This window comes from Pristis pectinata, chromosome 6 (genome assembly GCF_009764475.1).
Source record: "Pristis pectinata isolate sPriPec2 chromosome 6, sPriPec2.1.pri, whole genome shotgun sequence".
Taxonomy (NCBI): Eukaryota; Metazoa; Chordata; class Chondrichthyes; order Rhinopristiformes; family Pristidae; genus Pristis; species Pristis pectinata.
In genome coordinates, this window is record NC_067410.1 from 22,429,214 (window position 1) to 22,442,616 (window position 13,403).

At 42.4% G+C, this 13,403-nt stretch overlaps 1 protein-coding gene across 3 annotated transcripts in view; it reads left to right on the forward strand.

Annotated features, from left to right (window-relative positions):
• The window catches only part of ninj1 (ninjurin 1), a 110,978-nt gene that overhangs the window by 64,981 nt on the left and 32,594 nt on the right, over positions 1–13,403 (forward strand). For 2 of the 3 annotated variants that reach the window (XM_052018501.1, XM_052018504.1), the window contains exon 1: positions 2,670–2,979. The exons of the other annotated variant lie outside the window; for it this stretch is intronic. In XM_052018501.1, coding sequence (XP_051874461.1) covers positions 2,926–2,979 — 54 coding nt within the window. In that variant the 5' untranslated portion in view covers positions 2,670–2,925. Of the gene's footprint in view, positions 1–2,669; positions 2,980–13,403 lie in introns of those variants that run through there. 3 annotated transcript variants of the gene reach the window in all.

The window sequence follows — 13,403 nt, forward strand, 5'->3', positions numbered from 1 at the left end:
TATTTGTTTTCACTTATAGAGTCATAGAGTACTATAGCACAGAAACAGGCCCTTCAAGGACAACTGATCAATGGAAAGAGTTTTTACAACAGGCAGTAGTTCCCTGGCCACCATTACTGGTTTCATAGCCCTGTCCTATGCCTAAATATCTACACATTTATCAATAGTGTTGAGATAATGCCTATTCAAAGAAACTTCAGATGTCATTTATAGAAATTGAACCTAGAAGAAGCAATGAAGAAAAATGAAAACAAGTCAATATGATGTTACTCAGCATTTTGAAGCTTCAAATTGCTTCTATTTTTATTCCCACAATCCCCATGACCCATAAACATAGACTAAAATATTTTGATATTATTTGATACCATGTCCTAGTTTCAGCAGGCAATCCATGTCAGCTAAAATTACAATGTCAGCTGTCGGGTGCATCATGGTCCTTGGGCATTAAAAGGCAGTCATGCTCAAACCCACTGATCAATAGCCACTCACTTGATTGGTAATATGACAATGGGAAATTTGAACTGTCTTTCTAAGGTGACTTGCTCTTGCACTGACAGACTGTGTCATGAACTGATTTGAACTTTCAACTTCTGACACTTGTGAACCTTGTCTTTACCAACTCAATATGGGATCAAACAAAACTCATCAAGTCCTCCCAGGCTGTACTCCAGCACCCCATGATTGTCTCAGAACTGTGCTGAGATTTGGGAACAGGAATCTCTTCCAATGGTGCCAAACAGCTACATGGAAAGAGGAGGAAAGAGGATGAAATATTTCCAAATATCATCAATGGGAAAACATCCAATGCTTCACTGAAAGAATTATTTCCCTCCCTCACTATTTCAATACTGATGAACATTAGATGTAATTCTCAGATCCTAATGTAACACAAAAAAAATGTGCAAGGTAAACAAAGTTCTTGGTTCCTTCCAGTAGATCTGATTCCAGTTTACATATCAATGCTAAAGTCTGTTACATCTGGTTAGAGCTTTGGTAGTATTAACTTTTCTACCCACATTCCCAGATTCTACCACCTACCCTGCACACTAGGGGCAATGTACAATGTTCAATTAACCTACCAACCTGCACGTCTTTGAGATGTGGGAAGAAACTGGAGCACCAAAGTATCACAGGAAGAACATGCAAACACCACACAGACAATGCAGGAGGTTAGGATTGAACTCAAATCCCTAGAACTCTATGGCAGCAGCTCTACTAGCTGCACCACCGTGCTGTCCCAAATCTCTGAGGTGGAGAGAGTGGTGCTGTCAGTTCTGAAGTCAGGAAATCCCGGTGAATTTAATCACATTTTCATTTTTTTTGCCCCTGCTTCACAGCCAGGCAAAGGTGTAGAGATAATCAGAATGAAAAGTGGTGGAGGAAGGGGAAAAACAGAGGCCAGAAGGGAGATTGGAGGATGATGTTGGGAGAGAAAACCAAGGGGTGATGACTTGATCCTTCCACTCTCCATCAAATTGTAAGACTGGCTTTATGACATCCAGTATTGGATGAGCCAAAGTTTGCTACCACAAATTATTGTAAAGACCAAAACAACATCTAACAAAGTCAGTGGAACTGAATTTCAGAGGCAGAGTACCAATTACTCCTGGCACTATAGAGTGCATCCGGCATTACTAATCAGGGATGAATTTCCAGGCAGTCAAATCTGGCTGCAGTGTCATAAGAAGTGTTCTAAACTGAGGTCTGCATTGCATTTGAAGATACATACTCCTGAAATGTGGGAATTTATAAATGGTACAATTTTAATAAATGTTTTAACATTTTTACTCATTGTAGAAGATACACGTAAAATGAAGGCAGAAGCTGCAATATTAGTTTAAAATCCAGTTGGGGTGGGGGGAGGGAAGGATTTATCCACCTGGGTGCTAGTGTTTCTGGTGGAATTCACCATGTTTCTTTAAAGTTCCAAGGTCCAGCACTGGCAGGGGCTAAACAGAAACAGCATTGGCAAAATGCACACCATTGTTTTGGGATGGATTTGAACCTACTTCTCTATTATACATCTGACTGGTTCCTGTTTGTGTAAAACTTGACTGCCTGGGAAATTCATCCCTGATTAGTAATGCTGGATGCACTCTATAGTGCCAGGAGCGCTTGGTACTCTGCCTCTGAAATTCAGTTCCATTGACTTTGTTAGACTGCCACTGGCCAGGGATGAATTTCTGGACATATATCTTACTTAAAAACTAAGCCAATAATGCCTACAAAACAATGGGCTTTAGCATCAACATTCAGGGAATACCGAGTGCTTTTTCGCAAGTTCTGGGTTTCAGTGGCAAGGTTGGCATTTGATGCCCTCGCTTAAGGTTGGTGGTGTCCTGCTTCCTTGAACTGCGATAATCTGTGCAGTGAAGTTACTCGCACACGGATCAGTGGGGGAGTTCCAGAATTTGTGATCTAGTGCAATACTTAACCAAATTCTACATATTGATTTGCTGTAAAAGAATGTCAGTTTGAGGAAAAACCTGGTTTGTAAATTGAAGGGAGGTACAGTAAAGCATTCAGTGACACTCACTAACCGGCAGGAGGAGCACAGTTTACAATCAAGCAAGTAATCTACAGTTCAATTCTCAGAACATGTTTAATGAAGAGGCGACATTTTCCAATCGGTCGAACGGATCCGAATCCAGGGCATTTCCCAGGTTTGGGAGAAGAGTTTTATAATTCATATGTCGTGTTAAACTCAATAATTCTGTGAAAGTGTAGACTTGGGTCTCATTATTTGGCTCCCGAGCAGATGAACAAATTTCAGGATCTGAAACTAGGTGGTGACAGCGAACCAAAAGCCCGGGCTTCATACGAGTGCAGTGAGTGAGCGCCCCTTAGAGCCGCCTTCTCAGTCGGGACGAGACACTTTGAGGGGCAGCAGTGCGAGGGGACGCCCAGCGCAGATTGGAAGCGGAGATGGAGTCTGAAAACATCGAGTTGAACGGCGGCAGGATGGGGGGTAACGGCGAGGTAGGAGCCGCTCAGGGTCTCGGGCTTGCGGTGTGGAGGCAGCTGGTGGGAGAGGGAGGGAGGGCGAGCTGGTAAGCCCGCAGGGTGGCTCAGCCGCGGAGCGCTGCCATCGGCCGCAACACTGCTCGCCAGTGATGGACCTGTTTGACGCCGCTGCAACAGTTAGGCCATGTCTCCGTTTCAATGTTCATTCTGGAGAGTCTAAACACTAGTTGAAACAATATATAGAAATATATCTTGAAACGACAACTAGGGACAGAATTGACAGTCACGTGGATTGGTTAGGGAAGCCAACATGGATTTCTTAAAAGGTAAATATGGTTTTATTGATAAAGTAGTAGAGATTCAACGAGAGAAAACGTAATTAACGTGGTATACATGGACTTTGAAAACAATCCATATAAAATATTTGTCATTAAGGACTGAAACCCGTGTAATAAAAGAGGCAGTATCGTCATGAATGGAAGATTGGCTAAGTGACAAGAAAGAGAGTAGTGGTGAAAGTTTGGTTTTTGAATGTACAGCGTTTCCCCCAGGGTCAGTACCAGGACCACTGATGTTCCTCATGTCGATTAATAACTTACACGCAGATATATCGACACTAATTTCCTAATTTGTATACACAAGACTTGGAAGCACAATGAACGCTGAGAGGATTGTCATTGGCTTCAAGGAGATATAGACAGACTACTGGAATGGGCAGACAAGTGGCAGATGAAACTTAATGTAAACTATTCTCCATGTTAAATTTTGGTAGGAAAGAATAATAAGATAAGATCTTTATTAGTCACATGTACATGGAAACATACAGTGAAATGCATCTTTTGTGTTGAGTGTTCTGGGGGCAGCCCGCAAGTGTCGCCACGCTTCTGGTGCCAACATAGCATGCCCACAACTTCCTAACCTGTACGTCTTTGGAATGTGGGAGGAAACCGGTAGCACCCGGAGGAAACCCATGCAGACATGGGGAGAATGTACAAACTCCTTACAGACAGTGGGCAGAATTGAACACGGGTCAAGAGAACAATATAAACTTGAGGGTACAATTCTAAGATGGGCACAAAAACATGCATACCTGGGGGATATTAATGTGCAGGTAGTTGAAAATGGCAGGGCAGACTTAGAAAGTTGTTAAGAAGGCACATGGGATCCAGAACTTTCTAGGAGGAGGTATATAAAGTACTAGAACAAGAAAGTAGAGGTGAATCAGCCACAAAATGGATATTGTATCCAGTTCACTTAGCAAGGCCTTAGAGAAGAGACAGAAGATATTCATCAGGCTGTTTCTGGGGATAAGGGACTTTAGTCATGAAGATGGGGGTGTTTTTGTCAGAATAGTGGTTGCAAAGGGCATCTGATAGAGGTATTTAACATCATAAAAGGGTCCGGACAGAGTAGATAGGGAGAAACTATTGGCCTTGACAGAAATGTGAAAACCCATTGAGAGTGACAAGGTGGGGAGAGGGACTAGCTGGATTGTTTTTGGATAGAGCAAGTAAAAGCCAGTGGGCCACAACACACAGCTTATCTGCTGAACCAACTCGCTGCCCCCCATCTAGTGATCAGCTGACCCATCCCACCAACTCCCAGCTCCCCCCCGCCATTAACTACCAATCACATGCTCCAACTGTTGATTCCATTCCCTGCAATCCCAGCAGTCAACTCTTAATCAGTTGATGCCCATTTACCTTCGTACCCCAATCCAAGATCCAGCACTGGCCTTTTCTGATTTTGTGTGAATACTCTGCTGAGCCCGAGCAAGTGAAGGAAAGGCCTTTCCTCATACAAGATTATTTCAGTGGCACATGATACCAGAGCCTGATTTCCCAGGAACAGGCTCTTGAACAGAATGTTTGTTGGTCCACCACAAACTGGTTGACTAATATTCTTTTACTGGTGCTATCAGATGTCTAACCAAACAGATGTTCCGTCATCTCACTGTTTTCTAGACTTTACTGATCATTTCACATTGATTAGACCCACTACAAATTATCCACGAGTTGATCCTATCCTTAGTTAAAGTGGCAAGACTTAATTCAAAAAATATTTTACTATTGTTTGTTCTTCCATAGATTTAGACAATACGCTGGAATTTCCTCAAATGACTTACAAAAGTCTTCTGAAAATCAGTTAGCATATATGAAAAATGATCATAAATAATTGATCATTTTCATATATGCTGACTGATTTATTTATGGGTAACCATAAATAATTGGATCAAAGGAAACACAAACAAGCATTATTTTCCTAAAGTCCAACTTCGAAAGTTGGTGCCTTTGAATCATTATCTATATGAAGCATGTTTAAGAATATTCATTATTGGAAACTTGTGGGGCAAAAATTTGTCTTGTAACCTATAAGTGTGAAAGAGTATCATCCGTCAGTCTTACTCACGTCTGCAGATTTGTTCCCAATGGAACAGAATGAGTAGTGGTGAGTGCAAACAATGGCTGATACTCATGCATGTTTAATGCTGGCAACCAAAGATGAGTTTCTCCCCCCACCTGACTTTTTAATTCTGATGCTATTTTTTTAAATAATCAGTTAAAATAAATACAGTTTTGGGCTTGGTAAGGAAAAAGTAAAAAAAAAACACAAAATAAAATTGCAGTGGAACGCCAGCAAATAGTGATGGTGGATTCTACTGTGCTCAAACTTCTAGGCATAATTCTATTCAGAATGGGCAGAAATGCTGGGAATCTGCTTTCTCTGGTGGTTTCCACCATGATATCATGTGAATAAACTAAGTAGTGTTTTGGCAGTACAGTTTCCCACACTGACTCATAAGGCAGCCTGGCTGTGGCGGTAGGTTTATAAAGAGAAGTGTTATTTAACAAAGGCAGGACATGGTTTTAAAGAGGGAGAGGAGAAAAGGACAGAGGATACCTCAGTACTGTGAACCATTAACATAGAGGTCAAAACTTAATTGTCCAACAGGGCTTTTTTCCCTTAGAATTTTATTGTAAAGAGTGATAGCAGCTGCCAGAATAGTTTCATGGTAGAAAATACACTATTTCTAAAATCACAAGCCATGTAAAGGGACTTTCCATAAGAGGTTGGTGGGGGTGGCCGTAGGGTGTGGTAGGAAATATAGGTGATGGAAGGGAAGCCAGAGTGCTTACATGCAGCCTTTTGGCTTGCTGACAACACACCATAAATTGAAGTTTTCACAACTGAAAATACAGCATTTATATTTGTTGATGACATGGAGATTTTAGAGGCAAGGGAAATTGCAAAACACTGAAACAGTATCTGATTTTGTGCACAGAAAATTTCCCATGAGGTCAAAGCCAAGGGTTCACTTTCAGTAGAAACGGAAAGAGACTTATTTTCTTGCAGATTGCATTGAAATTCAGTCAATGATTCTATGGGACAGGAATTTAATATTTCCTAGAAGATGAACTGCCTTTTACTTAAATCAGACTGAAAACTACATCCAGTTCAAAGAGACAGATCACAACAGATCAGTAGCATATCTGTGCTGATCAAACTTTTATATTGTGCTAGAACTGCATGCAGTGCCTTAGTACAATAGTTCAACTTTTTAAAGTATTAGACAATGTTTCGGCAAAATAAATTATCTGGTGCTACTGACACTATATAGCTGTTTAAAGGTGTGAATCATTTATTTGCCTGGCCTGCATTGCAGAACCAAAGCTAATATTTTTCAAGTACTAATTAAATCCCCTGCTGATGTCAATGGCTAATTCCAATTTATTGTGTAGATGACAATTTTTTAATACCATAATCCTATCTCTGCACAAGTAGAGCTTCAGTGGAATAGCATGAAAAGCAGAGGGACATTAATTAGTTAGAGGGAGAATGTGGACTCTGAGAGACCTCAGTCTAGATTTTTTCTCATCTTTTAATTCATTTTCAGAATCTGGGCATCATTGACAAGGCAAGCGTATATCATCCAGCCTGGATGAAATGGTGGTGAGGCACACGATGAGGGCGCAGCTCTGGTAGATAGAACAACTGGGCTACCTCAGTGTTTCCATTCTATTCTCACCCTTGGAGCCTTCTCTATGTCTGGCTGCAGGATCAATTATATGTGGCGGACCAACTGAATGTAGGGACTTGCTGAACCAGGCCTCAAAAGGAGCTGGCAATCAAGTATTAATATGTTGATGATGGGAATCTGTCCATGATGGCATTTGGAGAGCATTTACAGGCCTTAGGTCTGGACAGTAACCTTTGATCATTGGACACCAAAGTGAATTTCCCTCTACCCTCAAATTGACAGTGCACTCTGTGCACTGTGAGACCCTGATGAGTAGAAAGGGAATGTGCAAAACTGGCGGACCATGATGAGTGAAAAGGGAAACATGGGGACCAGGGCTCCAGTGCATAGAAAGGGGGAAAGGGAGCACGGGAATAGGGGTCCTGGGGAGTGGAAAGTCAATGTGGGAACAGGAGCCCTGGTGAATGGGAAGGAAGTGTGGGAACCAGGGCCCTCGTGAGTAAGAAGGGAGAGTAAGAAACATCACCCATTGAGCCAGATGCCAAACCACAGGGGTTTCTGAATCATTGGACAGCTAATTATTGGGGTTCTTCTGTATTTATATAAAGCCATTCAATCCCTTTCAAAACATTCCAAATTACCTCCAGCCTTCTGAATATATTCTGAGTTCTCATGACGTTCGACAATTTATACATTCCAACAGATAGCAATGTGATACTGACCAGATAATCATTTTTTAACAAACATTGACTGAGGGATGAATATCAGCCAAGAGAACAGGGATAACATTCCCTGTTTTGTTGAAAATAGCTTTTGCACTCACTGGAGAGTATAGATAAGACCTCAGCTTAATAATCTCATCAAAAGGCTGTATGTCAGCCTTGATATTTGTGCTCAAGTCTCTGTGATCTTGGAACCTACCAACCCAGAGGTAAGAATGCTACTGACTGATCTGTGGTTGACACTCTGATGAACTAAGCAGTTCACTTCTTGTCAAAATTATCATGATTACTGCTGAAATATGATCAGATGTTAAACACTTTGAAAGAAGGTGCAAATTCAGAACCATCGGATTGGCTTGAGCCACAAAAAAATGGAGCCAGAAACATGAACTGTTGCTGCTGCATCTTAATAATACTGACAATGATAGTATAATAGTGGTAATGGCGATGAGGAGGCGTACAGGAGTGAGATAGATCAGCTGTTGGAGTGGTGTCACAACAACAACCTCGCACTCAACATCAACCAAACCAAGGAATTGCTTGTCACTTCTGGAAGGGAAGTTGGGAGAACACACACCAGTCTTCATTGAGGGGTCAGTCAGGGAGAGGTGCAGGAGCCTAAAGACCCACACTCAACATTTCAGGAACATCTTTCTTCCCCTCCGCCATCAGATTTCTGAACGGCCCATGAACCCGGAACATTACCTTGTTAATACTCCTTTGCACTATTTATTTATTTTTGTAACTTAGAGTAATTGTTATGTCTTTATGTCATGCACTGTACTGCTGCCACAAAACAATAAATTTCATGATATATGTCAGTGATAATATTCTGATTCTGAAGTCAATATTTTTTTTAGTTCGTCAGACTTCACCAGTGGGCATTAAACCTGGGGTTGTTGGAATAGACTTTGGGTTCTGTAAACTCTCTTACCCCTCTGTTGATTTTCTTATATGAGACCTCCCCATTCATCATGTTCTGCAACTAGAGCTATAGAGCATTTTAGGAGTTGTCATTACTGCACTTAGCATTGAGCTGTGCACAGTGGTGAATTTAAAAAAAGGAATTGGGATTCTTTATGACGTAGTTTATTACAGGTTTAATCTCTCTTGCCATTGCTTAAAGCCATAATTATAACATATTTTGGCTGTCTTCCTGAAATCCTGCAAATGCTTCATTCTCATTGTATTTTGCCCTGACAATTTTTTTTACTGTTTAAAGCATTACGATACTTGACCATGATTGTCTTCCAGTCTTTTTGGAGATCATGTCATATGAGGATAGGTTGAGTGAGCTAGGGCTTTTCTCTTTGGAGTGAAGGAGGATGAGAGGTGATTTGATAGACGTGTACAAGATGATAAGAGGCATAGATCGAGTGGACAGAGACTTTTTCCCAGGGCGAAAATGGCTAACATGAGGGGGCATAATTATAAGGTGATTGGAGGAAGGTATAAGGGGGACATCAGATGTAAGATTTTTACACAGAGAGTGGTGGGTGCATGGAACGCACTGCCAGCAGAGGTTGTGGGGGCAGGTACATTAGGGACATTTAAGAGACTCTTAGATAGCCACATGAATGATAGAAAAATGGAGGGCTATGTGGGAGGGAACGGTTAGATAGATATTAGAGCAGGATAAAATGTCGGCTCAACATCGTGGGCCGAAGGGGCTGTACAGTGCTGTAATGTTCTATGTAGTCTTTAACTTTCTGTTGATCTGCAACTGTCCTGTCACTGTCCTTCTGCCTCTTGTATTCTCTCTCATCCTTGGTCTCACTCTCTATATCTGTCTGAATCCCTTTCTCCCTCCCTCTTCTCCTCTATCTCTCTCTTTATGTATCAGTCTTTCTCAGTATGGCTTGTCTCCGGGTTCACTTTGTCTGTCACTCTCTGTATCTCTTGATCCTTCTATTACTGTCCCTGCAGGTCTTCCACAGTTTTATTCTATTTGTCTACCTATAATTTCTGTCTTTTTGAGTAAATATTATTTTCTGAATGAAATTTGAGGCTGTGTGGAAATCTTTTTAGAACATTCCTTTAATGATTTTCATTATTATACACAAGTGTTTTACTGGAAGAAATGAAAGTATCCCATGCTGTTAACTGTTAGTAATTTTCTACAGCTCCATATCAAGTAGCTACAGAAATTATAGGACTATCTGCCCTGAACAAGTTGATTCCACTATAGTTTGGGCTTAGTTCCATCTTTGACATTAAACCGAGACAACTCTATAAGTCTCACTGAACAATGAGAACTATCATGTATTTTAGCTATTTGCATTAACAATAGAATTTCCCGTTCCTTTGGGTCTGTTGCTAATAGAAGCTACAAGTTTCCTTGAATGTGTTCTCAGCTGATAAAAATTGAAGTGATGAAATTATCACAGATCTTGAAATGGCAATTGGTCATTAAAACAGAAGATAAGAGATGTTTGTGCCAGAGAATATAACTATTTTTCATTCATATGCTAATAATCTTAACAAACTCAGCACAAAGAGATGAAGGGTGTCAACCTGAAATGTCCACTGTCTATTTCCTTCCATAAATGCTGCCTGACCCAGTGAGTTCCTCCAGCATTTTGTTTTCTGCTCCTGATTCCAGCACCTGCAGTCTCTTGTGTCAGCACAAAAACTTATGCTCACTACGGGTAGAACCTAGAACATAGAACATTACAGCACAGTACAGGCCCTTCGGCCCACGATGTTGTGCCAACACTTTATCCTGCTCTAATATCTATCTAACCCTTCCCTCCCATATAGCCCTCCATTTTGCTATCATTCATGCATCTAAGAGTCTCTTAAGTGTCCCTAATGCATCTGTTCAAACTCACCTTAAATCTTTTTTGCCACAAGAGAGGAAACAGGTTCGTTCCAACCTGAGGAGAAATTGAACCTAGAACAAAATTGCAACAACTTGCGAATGCAATGAAGGGGAAAGGAAGCATGCTCCCTCTTAATTTTCAGGCAAGGTGGGTATTTTTTTCCTCCTACCTCCTCTGTGCCCTTCTCCCAAGTGCTCCAAATTGTAGAACTGGCCAGAATGTAAGGGTAGATCATGGCAGGACAGCTCGGTCACATAGAATGCTCCACCTGTGCAATGCGGGAAGCCAGGAATACTTCCAGTGTGCTGGAACATGTGCTGGAAGTGTCACCAGCTGTGGGTATTGGAAGTCTGCATTTCAGAGCTGGAGCTGTGGCAGGAGTCACTATGGAGCATCCCCAGGGCTGACATGTGTGGATAACACAGGCTCAGAGGTGGTCACATCCCAGGCTAAGGTCGCACAACAGAAAACAAATGGATGACTGCTAAGCAGAGTAGAAGAAGGCTACCATGCAGGAGTTCCCTGGTCCCGTCTCTTTCATAAACAGATATACCATTTGGATACTGCTGGGGAAGATGGCTTCCTCAGAAATGCAGCAAGAGCCAGGTCTGTGGCACTGTGGGTGGCTCAGCAGTACAGAAGGGGAGGAAAGAAAGAAGGAGGGCTATAGTGATGGGGATTCAGTCATAAGGGGAACAGACAGGCATATCTGGGGATCCAAAATGGTATGTTTCCTCCCTTGTGCTAAGGGATGGCCTGGAGCAGCTGCAGGTTGGAGTTGAAGGGTGAACAGCCAGTAGTGGTGATGCATATTGGAACCAATCATATAGGTAAACAAAAAGGAATGTTCTACAAGCTGAATACATGGAGTTCGGCACATCTAATCTTGGTATTACTCCTGGTTGCACATGCTTGTGAGAAAAGGACTTGGAGGTTAGATATGTGTGTCTTCAGAGGGATGGTATAGGAGGGTGAGATTTAGACTCTTGAGCCACTGAGCCCAATTCTAGGGAAGGTGAGACCTGCACAAGTTGAACAGGTCACATCCTGGCAGGACAGGGACCGATATCCTCACAGGGTGTTTCCTAGTGGTTTTGGGAAATATTTAACTGGTATGGCAGGGGGATGGAGAACTGAGTTGGGAGTTAGAGGAAAGGGAAACAAGGGCAGAAAAGTAAAAAGAATAAGGAGGTTAAAAAAAGCTGAGAAGCAAATAAAGCTGCAATAGACTCAGTGGATGGGAGGAAACATGGTAAGAAGACAAAATTAAGAATTCTGTATCTTAATGATCGTTGTATCTGAAACAAGATTAATGAACTAACAGCACAATTAAAGGTAGATGGGTATGATCTGATAGCCAGAGATTGATAGTTACGAAGGGATTAAAGCCAGAACCAGCCCGCTTGATAGGTATCCTATCCACAACCATTTAATCAATCCACCAATGACACACAGTAGCACAGTTTATACCATCTACAGGATGCACTGCAGCAACTCACCAAGGCATCTTCCAAACCCACCACCTCTACCAGCTGGAAGCACAAGGGCAGCAAAAGCACGGGGAACACCACCACCTGGAAGTTGCCCTCCAAGCAACACATCATCCTGACTTGGAAATATATCACCGTTCCTTCACCATCACTGGGTCAGCATCCTTGAACTCTCTCCCTAACAGCATTTTGGGTGCACCCACAGCTCGAGGACTGCAGCAGCTGAAGAAGACTGCTCATCACCACCTTCTCAAGGGCAATTAGGGATGGGCAATGAAATACCGACTCAGCCTGCGAAGCCCACAACCCATGAATGAATAAAGAAAAAATATTAGTCACTCTATATAAAAGAACATAAATTAAGAAATAATTTATATTTTATATAGAGTGGCTAATGTTGTAAATTGGTTTATTATTGTCACACGTTCTGAGGTACAATGAAAAACTTTGCCATCCATACAGATCATTTCACAACATAAGTAGATTGAGGCAGGATAAAGGAAAAGCAATAACGTCATGCAGACTAAAGTGTTACAGGTACAGAGAAAGTGCAGTGCTGGTAGACAATAAGGTGCAAGGCCATAATGAGGTAGATTCTAAGGTCAAGAGACCATCTTATTGTACAAGGGGACTGTTCAATAGTCTTATAACAACGGGATAGAAGCTGTCCTTGAGCCCGGTGGTTTGTGCTTTCAGGCTTACATATCTTCTGCCCAATGGGAGGGGGGAGAAGAAAGAATGTCCCGGGTGGGTGGGGTCTTTGATTATGTTGGCTGCTTTACCGAGGCAATGAGAAGTGTAGACAGAGTCCATGGAGGGGAGGCTGGTTTCTGTGATGTACTGAGCAGAGTCCACAATTCTCTGCGGTTTCTTGCGGTCATGGGCAGAGCAGTTGCCGTACCAAGCCATGATGCATCTGGATCGGATGCTTTCTGTGGTGCATTGATAAAAATCGGTGAGGGTCAAAGGGGACATCCCACTTTCTTTAGCCTCCTGAGGAAGTGGAGGCACTGGTGAGCTTTCTTGGCCGTGGCATCTACGTGGCTGGACCAGGACAGGCTATTGGTGATGTCACTCCCGGGAACTTGAAGCTTTCAACCCTCTTGACCTCAGCACCATTGATGTAAACAGGAGCATCTGCACCGCCCCCCCCCCCCCCACTCCTGACGTCAATGACCGGCTCTTTTGTTTCCCTGATGTTGAGAGAAAAGCTCTCCTCATGACACCATGTCACTAGGCTCTCTATCTCCTTCCTGTACTCCAACTCATTGTTATTTGAGGTAAGGCCCACTGCGGTGGTGTCATCTGCAAACTTGTGGATGGAGTTAGAGCAGAATCTGGCCATACAGTCGTGAGTGCATAGGGAGTAGAGTAGGGGGCTGAGGACGCAGCCTTGTGGGGCACCGGTGTTGAGAATAATCATGGC